This window comes from Micropterus salmoides, unplaced genomic scaffold (assembly GCF_014851395.1).
Source record: "Micropterus salmoides isolate LMB-PRFRI ecotype aquatic unplaced genomic scaffold, ASM1485139v1 Ms_hic_scaffold_15, whole genome shotgun sequence".
Lineage (NCBI taxonomy): Eukaryota > Metazoa > Chordata > Actinopteri > Centrarchiformes > Centrarchidae > Micropterus > Micropterus salmoides.
Window position 1 is genome coordinate 19,471,535 of NW_024040596.1, and position 19,057 is coordinate 19,490,591.

The 19,057-nt window shown below is 41.0% G+C and overlaps 1 protein-coding gene across 4 annotated transcripts in view; it reads right to left on the reverse strand.

Annotated features, from left to right (window-relative positions):
* The window catches only part of il1rapl1a (interleukin 1 receptor accessory protein-like 1a), a 173,494-nt gene that overhangs the window by 40,487 nt on the left and 113,950 nt on the right, over positions 1-19,057 (reverse strand). For all 4 annotated transcript variants that reach the window (XM_038720888.1, XM_038720890.1, XM_038720887.1 and 1 more), the window contains exon 6: positions 8,078-8,152. In XM_038720888.1, coding sequence (XP_038576816.1) covers positions 8,078-8,152 — 75 coding nt within the window. The remainder of the gene's footprint in view (positions 1-8,077; positions 8,153-19,057) is intronic.

The window sequence follows — 19,057 nt, forward strand, 5'->3', positions numbered from 1 at the left end:
CTGAACATTGGTAAGAATAACAACCGATGTCAACTAAATAATTTCAACTGGCTATACTTTCCCGTAAGGCCAGGGCTGACCCTGTTAACTTCTATTCTTCAGCAGCAGCCAATCATAGTCAATCTAACAACATTTATGGTAATGACAAAATTGAAGATGATTATCTGCCTGAAACAGTGTGTTTATTCATAAAATTATGCAAATTATGCACAAACCACTTATATAATGCTTCTTTTATTCTGCAGTATATTTTGATTCACTGTACAATGTGTGACTGCTATGTGGAAGTGGAGGTGGGGGGGTATAGAAAGCCTGGAAGAGGAAGTAAGTGATAGAGAGAAAGGGAAACAAGAAAGACAAAGATAGAGAAAGTCCATTAACACACTTGTAAATGAGTCTCAGCTATTTACCCCACGCTGGGCCTCTCGAATTACTGACTGTGTTCAGGATGCAGATTGCAGATGGCAATTAAAGATGAACTGTGTGCACAGACACACACAGAAAGACGCACACACAAACACATGCACTAAAGTAAGCATGCATACACTCTCCCTAAGGCAGCAGTTCGGTGCAGATCTACTGATCTCCATAGCAACCTTCACTGCCGTGGGCGATGATGACATCATGAAGATTGATTGTCATAAAAAAGCAACTGTACAGCAGAAAGAGGGCAACTGTAACAGAGGTGTTAGCTAAAGTGCAACAGTGCTCCTCGCTGCTGGATGAAGCTGTGGACTCTAGGTGGGGGTCTTCTTTGGTTAATAAAGAACAGACATATGTGAAGGGCCTCAGCTGGTCTCTAAATACTGGTCAGCAGTGAGGATGGAGACATTGGCTTATGTAACATGGAGAAAGAGAAGAAGACAGAACTGTAGATAGCTCTCTGGTGTTCAAATATGTGTGTGTGTGGTCCCTCTCCTCTCCTTTTTGTTTATCCTCCCTCCTCTGTCTCCTTATCTTTTTCTGTCCAACAGCCTTCTCTCAACTCTCCTTTCTTGTCTCCCTTCATACCACTGACTGATCTCCCCCTATTTCTGCTAACTCTTTTACACCTCATTCAATGCCAGTGCTCGGCGTGACACGGTGACTAACTCCATCGTCCAGATACAACCACTCGCTTGCCGGAAACATCAGAGAACTGAAGTTTGGAAGTTCTGTCTTGCCTCCTTTTTTCCCCTCTCTCTCCACCCTGCCTAGTTTTTTTTTGGCACTTGTTTTTCTTCATTTTTCTGTTACGTAAGACAGACAGAAGTGGAGCAAGCTTCAAAGTGAATGGCAAAGCCGCCTTTTTCCCTGCTCGCTTTGCTGTTCATGCATGTCATTCCAGTGCCAGCTCCCTCCCCCCTTTCCCTCCATCTCTCTTTATCCTTGTCTTTCTTTTCTCACTTCTTACTCCATCTTTTCTTATTACTGTACATTACAGCCCATTCGGACAATTACTTAATTTTCACTGCATTTCCTGCAGTATGTAGTCTGTAAGTTACCCTTTTAGGTGATGATCCCCAGACCTCGTCATTGCCACCTTGACCAAACAGACATGGCAGTGACCGGAGGAAGGGGATGAAAGGGCAGTTTCTGGAAGCAGAGACCCTCTGAAAAGGAGATGGGTCATTATGTCTGCCTCTTCCTCCTGTCTGCCCTTGTTGTATCAAATACAGAGTGATGCAGGGATGAGTGTGGTGCTCCTTCTCTTTGATTACCTGTCAGAGAGCCTGAACATCAGAGGCAGACGAGTTAAAAGCTACCATTACCTAAATCCTCTCTCTTTAAAGACATCCCTTGGCTTAAAAGGTGGAGAAACTCTCACCGTTGACTGATTTAACACAACTGTACGGCCTGGAAATTATTGTGTTATAAATACTGGCACACGCACAAAGACACATGCACAAACACATGACTGCTGAACAGAGTCATGCCAACATGCGTGCACATTCTGCACATGCATGACAAGAAAAGACATGTCAGTAGTTTGTCTTTCAGTGCTAGAATACAGGTACATTCAACAGGCGATGGTGCAGTTTTTTCTGAGTATGAGTAAAATTTAGGAACAACATGGTGCTACTAAGTAGAAAAAAGACTGCTGTGATCTAAACCTTCAAATAAACCCTCATTAAACTTTCTTCCTGCCTCCTGGACCTGTGAGTACTCTGGTTAATATACAAGAAAGTTTGATTCAATTAAATGGAACACAAGTCAAATCCAAAAAAATCCTCTGCAGACTGCAGACAAATTGAGAATATGTCTGAAAAAAAATTGGCACTGTCAGTGTAAAAGTTATGCTTTGCTCTGCACTGTTCTTCTGTGCTGCCTGTGGAAGAAGTAGAAGACATAAAAAAAATCTAAGGAGAAACCACACTAAATGGATGAAATCACTGATTCACTGGGCTGAGCAGCCAGTCAGACAAACTCTTTCTCACCGTCTGCCTGTGACGCTGATTCAATGTGCTGGAACTTCTGAACGGCTACTGATAAGGTCTATTAAAACCAACGGTGCTGGACACAGCGCTAAAACTACAGCTGCTCAAAGACAGCGCCTGACAGTCCAACGCCAGCCTGGTACCTGAGAGAAAAAAAATTGCCTGGTATGAATCAAGAATAGGTTCACACCTTTCTTGCATCTTCTTACCTGCCTCACTGGCTGTGGTGATTAATGTCAAGGCAGCAATAAACAAGCAGCTGTATGTGATGCACAGTGGGGCGTTGTGTCTAACTTTATTGCCTGCTATGTGGTGCTGTTTCCCTCTCTGCCTTTGTGTATTTTCTTATTCCCTGCTTTCCTCCCTCTCCCTTTACTGTTGGCATGTGTAGAGGCACTGTTAGTTCATTTATCATACTACAGACTCCTGCTCTCAGCCCAAGACTCAGTGATTAATGACGACCGTTCACACACTTAAACATTTAGCTTTGTTTCGCTGACACACTAGTTACCATACTGGTCACCATGGGTTACTTAATGCTGGGTCACTGTGGGACTGAAACCAAATTAAATGACGACATAAACATTTTTCCCCCCTGTATCTGCAGTGTGACCTTTAAGGGCTGGTTTTCTCTTTGATTTTTTCCCTCTGTGTTAGGATGTAAATATATCATTTATCACAAAAAATAACATATCTACATTGACGCAGGGAAAGTGCCTTGTGCCCCGTAAAGATACAGATATATGTACTTCGTTAATTAAACATCCTCTACTGATACTGATAGATTAATCTCATTAAATGAGCAAAGTGACCATTTCACTGTATATTGAGAGTGCAGTTGGACCACATACTGTTTTCTTTTCCACGGAATCTCTGTAAGATTACCATCATTTCCATCACCATTATAGCTAACACCATTATCATCAACATCTCCTATTTTTATATGGACACTGCCGTCACACACGCACCCACATTCAAACATATAAATACACCAATCATGTCTGGGCTGTAAAAAGAAACACGACAGGAACTGAGGTGAGAGGGAATGAGAGATGTGGCTTTCAAGTGAAAGAATGAAAAAGTGTGTGTGTGTGTGAGAGAGTGTAACAGACAGACAGACAGACAGAGAGCAAGAGAGACACAGAGAGTAATTCAGTGAAGTGACTCTGCATTGACCTTTAGTAACTCCCCAGAGCAATGTCAATTTCAATTTCACCCTTCTCCGTGGAAAGGTGACATGTCTGGTGTCACAGCTAGGTGTTCGATATCAAAAATGTCTTCAGTATTGTAGACTGAAGTTTTGAAGAAGAGATGGGAAGAGTAGAGAAGAGAAGATGGAGTATTAACCACTTCCACATACTTCACAATGGCAAATCCTCAAATCTTCATCACTTCAAGTAAGCTGAGGTCAATGTGTGAGGCGGTGAGGAGAGAAGAGAGATAAGGTATAAGAGCATGTAGCAATAGAAAAAAGAGAGGGGGGAAGCAAGAACATCGATAAGGGGTTAGGCATGAGGAATCAGGAGGAGGGGAGGAGGAAAACTATGTGTAAGAGTGTGCTTCAAATACATATCTTCAAATGAAATGATGAAGTCAAAGCTACAGTAGGTTTTTACAAAGGCAGTATTTAAAAAATTACCTCTGGATATTTCTGGTACACCTCACTGTTTTACTATTGCTATTATGTAACAATATCGCTGTCATAAGCATAATCAGCCTATCAGTATAATGGATATATTAATAAACTCGAAAACAGCTGGTTTTAGTAAAGGTATGTGGGGAGCTTTGCAAACAAAACTATTTGGGTGGAAGCACAAGCCATTTTTGATAAAAATTACTATATACAGTTGTCATAGCAACCTGTCAGAAAAATAGGAGCATACCCTCCTTTAATGTGAAACTTAAACTGATATATTGTATATATATTATAACTGTTATAGTAGATGAAAGGAGCAGTATTATGATTGTGTCAAAACAATAGTTATTGAAATAAATGGTGCTGGGAACTTGGTAACTAAGCGGCTGGCAGGCTAACTGTTAACATGCTAGCAGCTGCTGGTTAACATGCTGGTATTGGCCAAATCTTGCTACTTGCCTGTTAGCAGGCTATCTCGCTGATTAACCATTTTTATTCAAGACTGTTCAGAATTATAGTATTTGTACCGTTGATGACTGAATGACAACCATACAGCATCTTTTTTTGTTGAGCAGTTTTTACTAATATTACTTATATAAGAGTTATATAGAATTGCTTGGTGTGACAGATCTTATATGTATCTTCTTGAATTTAGGTTCCTCTGGATTTCTTTTCCTTTTAATGTCAGACTGTTTGCAATTAGTCAGCGTATAAGTTTGTGTATCAAAGTTTACCGAAGTTGAACTCTACATGAAAGCCCTGCATTGATTTACTTTGCTTACACAAGCAAATCCACTGATCGGAGGGATTCCAATCTGTTTGCCTGTCTTGGTCAGCACACAGATGTTTCCAAATCGTGAGGAAAGAAGATGGAGGTAACTGGGGAGGAGAGATTGGGATCATAGTGGGACAGCCACACTGCCTGGCTGTTTGTGTGAGCTTGTAAAAACACCAGGAAAATCAGGAATGTCAGCAGCTTTGAGTATAAGTCTATTACAGATGGCTACCACTGGCTTATGAAATTGTACATATCTAAGTGTGCATGGCTGTGTTTGTGCTTCAACATAGTCCATGTTGAAGTGAAGTAGACATAAGAGTCATCTCCCTCCTGCCAACCATTCTGTGCTGTTGGGTCCCGCTCTGAGAAATAATTGATTCTAATGCTTTTCCACTAGAGTGCACCCATCTGCTGGCTATGGGGGACAGTAAAATCCTCTATCAGTTACAATTATCACACAGTTACCGAGGAGTGCACCGCATGTGTGTGCCCCCCCCCCCCAAGTGGTGCAGGGGCATGTGCAAATTGCTGTGCGTGCGTGTGTATGTGTATGTGACGAAGGGGGAGAGCTAGCGAGAAAGAGAGATGCTCAAAGTGTATTGCTGAGTAAGCATGAGTTGAATCCCTCCACCCCATCCTCTGGGACAGCGAATCCATGACAAATCATCCCGAGGGAATCAACACTAAGTCAGTGAGTCTGTGTGTGGGTGTATGTGTGTGTTTTAAATTTGGAGCTTTGTGTAATATGTCACATACTGTAAGTATGTGTGTGTGTGTGTGTAATTTTGTGTAGCTCCCTCTCACGGACCCTAACGTGTTTTCACAAATTCAAACCCCACAATGAATCATCCTCCCATTCTGGAGAAGTGGGTATGGACTGCACCAAATGACCACTGGGGGACAGCAGTAAATCTGGCAATAGAGAAACTGGATAGCTACTGATGAAAATTCAAACCATCCTACACAACCTTAATTTTGTGTCCTTTGAAAACCACATTGAAAAGTGTCATGTGTAAAAGTAATATTTGAGACAGAAAACAGGCCTGCTTTCAGTATTCACACCCATCCCTGATGACTCCTGAAGCCCTGAAGCCTTGTAGACACACACAGCACACACACACGCACGCACGCACGCACGCACGCACGCACGCACGCATGCACGCACGCACGCACGCATGCACAAGGAAACCTTTGGAGAGCAGGAGAAGGGGCCCTCTGACAAGACGCCCCTCTCCTGATACAAGCAAACTCCCTCTCATGCCCCTGACTCCATTTCCCTTTCATCATCTTTTTCTCCCAGCATACCCAATCCTTTCTTCACTCTGACAACCCTTTGCTTCTATGACCACTCTTGTTTCTCATTTTTAATTTAATTCCTTTTCATGGACTTTTGTTTTCTCCCCTCTGCATCTTGCTCGTTGACTTTCCACTACATCCCTGCTGCATGTCCTCTGTGAGAGTTTATGTAACATTTGTATTTTATTTATGTCAGCGTGTGTGTGTGTGTGTATGTTGTGTTAAAGCTGGCCGTGATGGCGACTGTCTGAGACCTTACCTGTTTGCAGCAGAGGAGATAAAGTGGGGCCGTGTTTCCCGGCAATGTTGCAGATTTATCTCTCTGCTTATGGCTCTGATTTTACTGCCCATGCACTAGCCTCCTCTGGATCCCATCTCTTTCTCTCTCTATCTCCCACTTGCCATAAGGGACCGGCCTCGCTCTCTGCACGTTCTGGCTACTATAAATCTGCCACGTTGCTCCATAAAGCTGCTTAGGGCATGACTCAACAAATATTAAGAAAGAGGAGAATAAATAAATAAAGCTAAATAAAAGAGAAACTCTGGTCTGGAGGGAGAGACAACTTTTCTGCACACAAAATTGGGCCTGGCTGTAAAATATTTACCTCTGTGTCTCTGTGCTTTAGACACTCTGCAGGGAGCCAGTGGGGGGTCACTGCACGACATCACACATACTTTCACTTTCTCTCCTCTCTGCTTCACTTATGACTATCTTTTTGTCATGGCAATGCCAAACCCTTGTGTACCATACCATTAGAGAGGAATGCCACTGCTTGTCAAGATCACTTGTCGTGGGGAGCACTAATAAGCCAGTTTTATAATGTCTTGGCTCTGAGAGGAGTTTTGTTAAATCTGAAATAATAACCTTAGTGATGTCTTGGGTTACGCTTAGAGATAAACTGCATTACAAACTGGGGACATTTACCAGAAATGATGGGTTTAATAAAGAGACAACATTGAATTGCATTATGGGAAATGTAGACTTTTGGGACTTTGAGTGGGACCAAAAGTCAACATCTGCTGCATCAAATCTTTCTTAAAACTGTCTCTCACAACAGTCCCAATTTTATGTAAGTACAATAGTGAGTGCACTAATCTTTTAACACACACTCCACAAAACATGAAAACACAAAGCGAAGCAGAAAATACTGACATCGGTTTTAAGTAATTGCGAGAAGGTTTAAAGGTTAAAATCCCAGTGAAATCAAGATTGAGACAAACAAAAACAGCTGAAGCGTTGTGCAACCTGTTCATGCACGGGTGTAAGTATGCTGACATGTGAGGCTGTGCTTGTCAGTTCATCAACAGCAGCAATTCGTCACTCTTGATCAGCCAACTGTGGAGGCATTTAAATGAACTACCTGGATTCCAACAGCATCAGATAGACAAAAGACAAAAGGTAACCTCTCACTGAATCATTGCACCTTCTTTGTCTTGTCCGATCGGCTTCACCATGACAGACATGTAAGCCATTCATGGAGCGACAAGCACCATGTGGACAGCCGACTGTGCCCAGAATTCAAGCAATATGCTGTCACAGAAAAAAAACACCCAACCACAACCACACGCATATATTCACTCACACTCGCATGCACACATGGTAGGCCCATCATGACCCCACGTCAAAGAAGACAAACAGCGACGAGTGAAAGCAGCCGCCTTTCCATTTGGCGAGCCAGCGTATGGAACCCTGGCACCATATGGGCTCTTCATTGTTGACAAAACAGCCTTAGGGACATTAGCACCCACCATTTGCAAATATGGAAAACACTTTTACAAGAGTTTTTTTTCTTCTGCTGTTTCTCTAGCAAATAAAAGTGCCATCATCAATCTGTGTTCGGCGCCTGAAGGTGTGTTAGAGTGGATTTGTAAAGTCATCTATTTCCTGTCATTTGGAAATGACACAGATAGTACTGACTGCAGCTGGAGGAAATCCCATGATGCTCTTACCTAGCTGCAGCTCCATGTTGCTAATCTTGTTTTCCGAGGGAAACAGGATCTTTGGCGGTTTGTCGGTCAAAGGTGCTGAAATGGAGAAAGGACACAATTTAAATACAGTGTGATTCAAGACAAACCAACAATACAGGCAAACTAGTGAGGACTTTTGATTGAGCTATTTTAAGGTTTGTTCCTGAAGGCCTTCTTGCACTTGGTCCAAAATATTATTTTCCATCCTCCTCTGCCTTACAGAGATCTCCAATCTTTTACCACCTTTTCAAAATTAAAATTTACTCAACCTCTTTCTGTCTGACCTAATTCCTATCACCTTTCCAACTTGCTCTGTGTCTTTGCAGACACACAGCTCTCTGGTGTCTATAGACCTTGGGTTCCATTCATCTGACCTACTTCTAATCATAAATTAATCACTGCTTTGCCAAGAACAAGCCACCATTTAATCTGAGTGTTAGGTATTTGAAGAGCCATCATGGAGTGTGTATGTCTGAGTGAGAGGGAGCAGCTGATGCTCTAATGATGCTAATCATCCATACGGCGAATGTCAGACCTGCTGCTGAAGTCCTTCCTCTGGGGAATGCCAAAACATGCACCAGTTTTATTGCTGTTGAAAGCGTTTGTGTGTTCCACAAAAAAGACTGTGCTCTTTAGAGTTGAGGGGTTCAGAGAACAGAAAGAGGATCTTGTAAGTACATGACTTAACTAAACGTGACATGAGGGGAGAGAAATGGAAGGGCTGTGTCTACATGTTCATTGTCTTGATCACAAGGTACTTCCACTCAGAGAGACATAAACAACCATTGCATTTATATTCAACGTTGGTAGTTGCCCTGTAACAGCCACAGTTTGACACCACTGGCCACTGAGCTGCTGCAGTCATTGTTCCAAAGCACTTCAACAGAGTGCTGTAAGGTTTTCATATAGCACACCAAGCTTTGTTGTATCCCGTGGCTGCTTAAGTTCAGACCAAGCTCTTGATCCAGACCAAACTGCAACTTCATCTGGACCAGATCATGTGTGTGTATTTGAGTGTTGGCGGTCTCTGTGCGTGCATTCAATCTGGACCAGCAAGCACCAAGAGTGCGATGTAATTACCATGACAATGAGTTGTGACCATAAGTCAGTAACTCAAGAATGTTTTTGCCAATGCTAGCTAGCAAGATTTGTCAAAGCTTTCAATGATGAACTCTAACACCAAGCCATGTACACATTCTTTCTCTGTTCATTTTAACACTTTGTTTGAGTTTGGCATTTACAGTGAGCCATTCAAACCTATGACACCATTTTCTGTTGCTGTGGCATAACGTCATGAGGAAACATTAGGACCAATGTTAAGCTCATGATAACCCACATTTGGCTTCTGGCATTACATGGTATTACATGTTTGATATACCTGCAGACTTTTGAATGTCTTCTTCTCTATTAAAAGGAGTGCAGAACTCTGTGTATGTATTTATTTATGGTCGGAACTCTATGGTGGCCCGTAGGTTTCAGGTCTAATACAAAAGCCACAACATGAACACAAAAGACACAACACGATTACAAACGCCACAACACAAATACAAACGCCACAACACAATTACAAAAGCCACAACACGAACACAAAAGCCACAAAACAAATTAAAAAACCACAACGGAAATACAAACGCCACAACACGATTATAAAAGCCACAAGGGAAATACAAAAGGCCACAACAGAAGTGAACCACAACGGAAGTTGACAACGGAAGTTGACAACGAAAGAGACGCTTATAGTAGTGCGTCTTAATAGTGGATTACTCTCCACAGAACACAGCTACACAGTAGTACAGTGGCAGTGTAGCTGTATTCTGGAGGTCTGGGTTCAAATTGTAGAAAGAACATTCTTCTTTAGGCATAATAGTGTCTGCCAAATTAGTAAATGTAGGCCTACGTGGAAGAAGAACTTTTTACCTGTTTGATAAATAAGTAATACTTTGTTCTGGTCAAATAATATACAGCGGGATATTTGTGTGAATTAAACAGCTGTCTGTGCAGATTAGCATCAAAAATAGACTCTATTTGCTAAACAAAAAGCAAGGAGTCTTAGGTTACCACAGAGATGACTTTATACTTAAACAAAGGGGTGCGTAGGGTGCTGCAGCACCCCCTATTCATAGTTTTCACGTGATGTCACATTATATATATCTTTCTTTTTCTTAAGTTGAGAGGTGATCCAAATAAATGTAACTGCTTTTGCGACGTCTCTAAGGGGGAGTCGCGGCGTGAGCCGCTGTGTTGGTCTCCAGATAGCCTACCGCGAATGTCATGTGACTGAAAACTATGAATTGACAGGGAGGAACACTTCTAACTATTGTAACAATATGACAACATAAAATACACCAGGTTAGTGCTGAATGCAAAAGATGCTCTTTATGTTATACAGCCTAATAATTTGACGTCAGCAGCTGTTTGCACTGTTTTGTCACGATTAAATGAGCTACATTGGTGTGATGCGCGAATTGGCTCTGAAAATATCTGAATAATCATGTACGCACAAATCATCCACCCACACTCAAACTAATTATTTTCTCAGATTTATCCCACCTCTACCTGTCCTTTTAACTTTCCAGGTGATTTCTTTATTGTGTTGATGTTGATGTTGAGTGTTTTTGTTTAACGGTTTACTTTCATGATTAGAAAGGTGTCTGTCAGTCATTTTAAACTTTTCCATTGGCGCTGTAATGTCACAGCAAATAGGCTATCCTGGGACATGAAGCTAATCTGCACAGACAGCTGTTTAATTCACACAAATATTCCGCTGTATATTATTTGACCAGAACAAAGTATTACTTATTTATCAAACGGGTAAGAAGTTCTTCTTCCACGTAGGCCTACATTTACTAATTTGGCAGACACTATTATGCGGAAAAAAAGTCACCTGAAGAAGAATGTTCTTTCTACAATTTGAACCCAGACCTCCTGAATGCAGGACAGCTACACTGCGCTGTACTACTATGTAGCTGCATTCCACAGAGAGTAATCCACTCTTACTAAGCGTCTCTTTCGTTGTCAACTTCCGTTGTGGTTCACTTCCGTTGTGGCTTTTTGTATTTGTGTTGTGGCGTTTGTATTTGTGTTGTGGCGTTTTTATTTCCGTTGTGGTTTTTGAATTTGTTTTGTGGCTTTTGTGTTCGTGTTGTGGCTTTTGTATTTGTGTTGTGGCTTTTTTGTTCATGTTGTGGCTTTTGGAATTGTGTTGTGGCATTTGTATTGATGTTGTGGCTTTTGTATTAGACCTGAAACCTACGGGCCACTGTAGAACTCGATACATTATATTTTTACAGTAGGTTAGATAAGAAGGGTATGACCTTTGACCATGCGCACAGCAGCAGAAAACACAGAGAGACAGACAAAACAAGCTTACATACCTCATATAATCATATGCACTAAGGATGCAAACACTTATTCTGCACTTCCCAAACCAGCTATGACGACAGAAACCCCTTTATTGAATAAAACAGAAGCAACTCCCAACAGCAGACCATTCAGGCACATCTAATTATTTTGTGGTGAATTTGCAAAGGTGGCTTATTCAGGACAGTTTGTAGCCTGGTGTGTTCATTAAGATGTTTTCTTAGAGTGTCCTCACAAGCCTGTAGTCTTGTTATAAGGGTGCTGTAACAAGCTGTTTGAAAGCCCTACTCTGTTTTGGTGTCTGCATTTGGGAGCCATGCAATGTTGCTCACTCAGCACAGTGATGTGCAGTTAAGTGTGTGGTGTTGTTTGAAGTAAAGTGCATGGTCTTGTAAAGTTCTTGGTTTAAGGCTGCGGTATAACATATTTAACATATTTTAATTACTCAAGAAGTGTTCATGTGAGGAGATGTCGACCAAAATGTTCATTATGTGTTGATATGAACAGAGCTTTGCTCAGATGTAGCACCTGCTGGTATGTAAATACTGACAGAGAAGTACAGTGACATCTATGAGAGGGGCGGTCACAGGCTTTTAGGCACAACTGTTTGCACTGTTAATAGGCAATCACACAACACAAATTACACTGGATACTGATACAATTTTAATTACATATCAAACTGCAATACATAATTACACAATGGGTGATCCTATAGCTAATTATGCACTGGGCAAACAAATGAGGACAAGCTGTGTATGGGAGAGAGACAGGGAAGCAGATGTGGTAAGGGGAACACAGATAGGAGGCAGACATCAGCAAAAGGAAAGTAGAGCTGGTGAAATGAAGAGAACAGGAAAATGTATATGGCTAAAGTGAACCAGTCAAGAAACATGCTCCCCCTCATTTTGGCATGCTACACTTGCTTCTGAAAATCTCATTATCTTAATTACCACTCCTTTATGGGAAATACATCAATTATCATAGTTCGGGGGGCACCATTTAAAATGTGGAGGATTGGGAGCACCACCTAATAAAGGAAAGAGTCTCTGATTGACATTACCAGGCAAAGTCTGTAAATAAGCAACAGTAGACATAAACAGGTAATTAAACATGCAAATATATCTGGTGATATTAATGAAAGGTTGTGAGAGCATCATGAGAAAAGAAATAGATGTTTTATGTCTCTTATTTCTAAAAAGACTGTTGGTGATTATATGCTTTAAATGCAAGGTTAGAATTAGGTTTTATTTCCACCTATGTATGTCTCTCTGCTCAAAAGACATGTAAATCAATTCTTGGCCGGAGGATCATTTGAAAAGATATTGGTAGGATTTGTGTTGTGACACTTTTATGCTGTATTCATGTGATGGTTGAAAGTTCTAATTGCAAGTCTATACCACTTCCAGGTTGGGCGCTAAACATTATTCAGTGCCTGCATATTTGGAAAATGGTAAATGAACTGTACTTTATTTTTATTGCTTTTCTAGCTTTACGGGCAAACTGCTTTATAATTTGACCGTCATTCACATGGAGATGGACATGCAAGGCGCTGGTGTTCAGTATCTTGATAAAGGACACTTTAAATGTATTTGTATAGTGCCTTCTAGTCTAGTAGTCTTTGCAACCACCCAAAAGGCTTTTACACTACATCACATTCACCCATTCACACGCATTCAGACACTAATGGCAGAAAGGTTAAGCCAACTACACATCAGGAAGGAAATAACATTCAAACACATTCACACACTGATGGCACAGCCACTGGGAGCAATTTGAGGTTCAGTTTCTTGCCCAAGGACACTTCAACATGACCGCTCTACTCCTGAGCCACAGCCGCCCCACGCCCTAACATGTGGACAGGAAGGGGTGGGAAAAACACAAGCAATTGCTGCAATTAATGGACAACCTTCTGAACCACAGCTCTCAACAAAATGGATGACACTTTTAAAGTATACATTTAATGTTGCAGAAAATGCAGCGTTGCTGGTTTGAAGACTGGTTAAAAGTGGACAAATGGTGTAAACGCCTTACTGTATAGGTATGTCATATCTGTATGAATATGTGTCTTTAGAGGACTGGAAAAGCCGGGCTGGCACGGCCATGCAATTAAATGCTCTGGGAACAATGAATCACCTTAAAAACATTGATGTCTAAGTTTTAAGCATGCTCTGCTGCAAACCAGGGCGAATTCATTTCAGAAGGTGACACAAAGTAAACTCTTCAACCACATGACAGCTAGTCGGTATTCCTTTAACTTGGGATGTATGCTATACGTATAAAGTTAAGGAACTTGTAATATATAGAAGGGAAAATGGCAGAGCCTCTGCTTATGCCTAATTGTGTGAAAAATGTAAAGTAATGCAAAGTAATTGCAAGCATGGCTATGTTGGTGTTTATGATGTTTTCAAAGCCTAATATGCTCTGCTTCACTAAGTAGGTTTTAAGTGCTATTGAGGAGAGGCTACCTCAAGCTTTGTATGTGTGTGTGTGCATGTGCAGGTCTACATGTGGATACATTAGTGTGTAGTGTAGAGTGGGACTCTGTGGATATAAGCTTTGTGATCAGTCATCCACAATCCCATTTCTGCTTGGTGGCGTAAAAGCTCACTGGACTTTCCAGATGGATTATTCTGGGTGACTGACTGTAGGGAAACAGCAAATTAATGAATTAAGGATGGAGCTGAGATACTTGGATCACTTGGCTTTTTCTGTTAGTCATTCAGTTTGTGGGGTTAGGTGTGGGGGATTTGCAAGAGAGAAATATGCTTTTGGAAAATTGGTGACAAAGGTGAAAATAAGAACAAATAAAATTTATAAATGACTTGCACATGCAGCATATGAGTGTTTAGTTACTAATACAGGCATACAAATGAACATGGCACATGGGCAGTCACAGTAACAGGCATTCATGCACACATTCATGCATGGACAGGCACACCCACACAGTCCCGCATTGTTTTTTGGTCTCAGAAAATTGACTCCCAAAGGTTTTTTAGTATGTTTACCAACAAAGGCAGTCAAGCTAGCGAAGAAATGCAAGGATGGAGACTTGAGGAAACACAAAGTCCTTGTGAGTCTCCCAAGACTGCTGTGCTTGACTAGAGAAGTCTCGGTTCTCCTCTACGGCTGGCAGACTCCTATATTGTAGTGCAGGAGATCACCATAAATTAACAGTGACCTTCCTCTCAACAATCGTCATCTTTGAGCCAGTTTCATTACATTCCTGATGGTGCAATAACTGTCCTGTATGATTCCCTTATAAATTCACCTCAGAGTATTCAGAATTCAATTCAAGACCCAACCATTTCCCTCATGAGAGAAGCAGAGCAGGGACCTGGATGGTGTCACCCAGAGGAAGCTAATAAAAGCAGTTATATTCATCCTAAACCACATCACGCTCCCCCACTGTTGTGCTCTCTAAGAGACCTGCCTCTGGCAAAGCTGAAATACTTCAAAGCAACAAGCACGTGCATTCTGTCCCACAAATATGGCTAGACAGGTTGCTGCATCATAGTCATTTGCACTGTCAAACGGCTATCATCACGAAAAGTGAGAACAATTGGCCCCGTTTGGCCAAGTGGCCAGTCGAGCTCTTCCGACTAAGCAGCTCTCTAAGAGACTATCTGATGATGAAACATGACAATGATCAAGCTGTTCAAAGTAGGATTCCAGCTGGGAGTCCTCAATAATCCATATCTTAAAGTAAGAAGAAAGAGGAAATTAAAAGCTAGTGCCTGATTCTCAGTTTCTTGCTCATTTGGAGAGCATGTTAACTAACCAATGGGAACTACATTTAACAATTCATTACCTAATAAGTACTAAATGGAGACCAATTAAAAATTCATTTGACTAAAAGAGGAGGAAATTGTTAGAGAAAGTGAAAGATGAAGCAAAAGAGCGATACAGAGATAGGGACATAGACACAGAGGGAAGGGAACATAAAACATGTTATTGATCGCTGGAGGTTTACCACGATTCGGCCCTCTAAGGAGGTGTGTGTGTTCATGGGTCTGTGGGTGTACATGGTGTGTATACTTGTGTTCGTTTGTGTGCAATCACAGATCTTTGCCCCTTACAAATGCCTCTGCTCAATCCAATAATCTTACTGGTCTCCTTATACAGGAGACAGGCCTCCTCTCCTAACAAACTTTAACAGGCCCTTTACGATAACATAACATCAATTAGCCAGAGCATTTTCTTTAGTCAGGCTTCAAGTGGCTGTGAAAACAAATGCGTATTATAATGTATTATTCTCTACTTACAAAGCAACCTCGTTAAGACTGTCTTAATTTATTTTTTCAGACTCGCAACAAGGATTATACTTCACACAGGTTGATAGAATAACTTGCATTGTATTCACAGTAAGAGGTTCCATTAAGCAGTCAAGGAATGTGAAGAGTGTTTGAAATGAACGAGGAGCATTTTTATGGGACTGTTGTTTACAGGATCGTGAGCAGAAAGCAGGGATGCTTAGGCACGGGGAGAAGAGAGTCAGAGGTGTCCTCAAGGTTTGATGGTCTCCCCTATGCATCAGAGTTGAGCACTCTACAAAATACTTGCATTTTGTATGCAAACACTATAGATAATACAATAGTCAATTTGTACAATGATGATAGAAAATAATAAGAAAAACTGTAATGTATTTCACATTGTAAATGGTCACATCACATATTAAATGTGATACACCAGTGCTTGCTCTGTAGTGCGTTTCAAGAGTTAAACATGAACAGATGATTTTTCTTTGGAAAGGAGGCTGTGATGCACTTGATTAATGAGCGCCAGTAATCCGATGTCTCTTGCATAAACAGTGAAAGTTATGACAGACCCATTTGTGTAGAGGCGTATGGTTTTATTGTGTAGAAGCCTGGTGTTATTTGCACCTGATTTAATGAAGGTAAACACAGTGGACACCGTGTGTAATGGCACTGCGCTCTGGTGCAGCACCTCTCAAATTGGAGGCTGCAGATTTATCGACATATCTGTTCTGCTGCCTTTAGATGGCTGCAGGGAATTAGTGAACTGAAGTAGAAGATTTTCATACAGTATAAAGCAGCTGTGGATAACAGATACTGTAAGAACCACTCACATTACAGTCATTTCTAGATAAATGCAGACTGACTGACTGAATTTCCTGCTTTAACAACATTCACTGTAATTTTTTATGCCAATTTAAATGCGTCTACTGACTGGGAAGTGTTTAATTAAAATTGCTTGTTTGGTGTTATTGATAAAATCACCAAAGAGGCAGACATGGTTCTGGGACGTCTATACTCAGTGTAATGTCTAAGACACATTTTCCACCAAAATACCATCAACTGGCTTTGCGCTGCCTCATTTGAATGAACCTCTCATGCGCAGTATGCTCTGCGCTTGGCACCAAAACATCACAGACGTGTAAAGTGAATTTCAAGATTCAGATTTTTGAATGTACTGTAAAGTCATACAGCAAAGACATTAGAAAACCCAGCAAACCCACCATTGTGAACCACAGGTGTGAGCACAACGCACACTCATAGAACACACACCTTCCTGTCAGCCTCAGATAATAGAAACCCGTGGTGGAGTGGTGATAAAGAAGTTATTCCTGTTAAATGAAAGAGTGAAATGTACAAACAGATACACCTGTGTGGAGCTTATGCAGATAGACTCCAGATAGGTGGGGTGTATTCGACAAGGGAGACGTGACACTTGACGATGCAAAAACATTTTCAGACAAGGCAGATACTAGCCATCAAAACGTCCAGCAGCTAGTCCTACAGTAGGCAATGAAAGAGGATTAGCTCTCTAATCAGTGCCAATCTCTGTGGGCTATTCAGAGGGAAGCCCTAGTGGCACGGTGTCCATTCTGTTACCCGCTCAGAGCAGGAGGACAAGGCTGACCCAGTCAACTGCAGGGGAGAGCCAAAGCAGGTGAATACACACCTGAGGGACAGGATTAACACAGTCCTGGCACATTACAACCAGTACGCACAGTGTATAATCCCACTGGAAGGGTGCGTGTGTCTGTTTTGCCATGCTGTATACCAGCTTCAGGTCTGTCCAGGTGTTTTAACACACTGTTAGTGCCAGTAGGCAATGTGACACATATAGGGCTGAGATTTACATGAAGTAACAGAGGAACAGATAGGTAGCCTGCAGGGTCACCTCACTGCCATCTGCTCCATCAGCTCCCTTTGACCCGTCTCCACAGCAACCTCAGCAGTTCACAGAATCCACTGTTCCTTCTCATCTGTGTAGAATAAGTGATGAATGCACACAGTTACAACATACAAAATGTGTCTATATAATAACTTTACTGCTTCACATGTATATGCACATATATTTTTATCATAAAAAGTTGAATTATATTGTTCACTTTGCAAGATAGTACGTCAATGTCAACCTTGAGTTAAAATGCAGTAACTGAAGAAATGAGCTCTACCTGAGGGAGTCATTGCAATATGCTTATCACAATGCTTATCATCTGAATTGGACACAAATAATATGCTTGAATTCTGCATAGCTTCTGACAGATTATGGACTGTACCTCTATTTTATGGTCCCAAAGTTTCTGTTTGTGGACAGGTATGTATGCAATGAGTAATTCATATTTCTAGACACCCATACTTGCGAGAGGTAGGGGTGCTGAGGGTGGTTAAGGTAGGTTATATTTTAGTTGTTGCAAGATTTGTTGTGTGTGAATGCAACAGGTTCATTGACATCAAGGTTGTTTTAGTCTGTTTATGTTATTTGTAATTATTGTGGTATTTATGCTACCCTCTTGGCCAGGTTATAATCTTGAAAGGACCTTTATCTGGTTAAATATAGGGAAATTAAAAATGCATTTCTGCCATGTGTCAGGCTTAAGATCTAAATTTAATTCAATTAGTAAAGCATTTCGATATATTTACAAGCTGCGTCACAGCTTTTCATTTATGGTTTCTAATAACAATTTATAGTGTCCCATAGTATTTTATCTACTGTCGATTTTGATCTATTCAGGATTTAGGATTTAAACCTCTCTAAATCTCCAGAATGAACCTGTTCTAATGTTTAAAAGCAGTTTTCAACAAAAGGTTTCTTTACTACTGTAGGTTGTTTTCACAATGTTATGTAGTTTGGCTGTCATAACATTATATGTTGCTGTCAAGATCTTATTTACAATGTTGTGAGGGTCCCACAATGCACTCATTTGATGATTTATTGTGCTATAGGTTCGTCATATTGAAATCACATGTATGTTGTTCAAACACAGTTGTATAAGGATGATGGGGGTTGGAGGGCTAATTGGTCTGGTGGGAGCATAGTACCCACCACTCAAAACATGTTCCTGGGGCTATGCAGACCACTAGTGCTAATCTTTCCTTAGACAGTCACTGAAATGTTGGTAATGGTGGTAAAATAAGATTTCATATTTTTCATCAACCTTTGCAAGTGTTTATTTAATACTTTAATGAAATGCTGTCCTTCTGGAGGAATTCCACTTTTCAGACTAATCATTGAAAATATAATTAAAAACCAGTTTTAGACATCAAATTTTCAAACACTTCAACAAGTGAACAAAAAGAATGGATTATTATTCAACCAGTGATAATTGTTTGTCAGCAGATCCATTTCTCACAG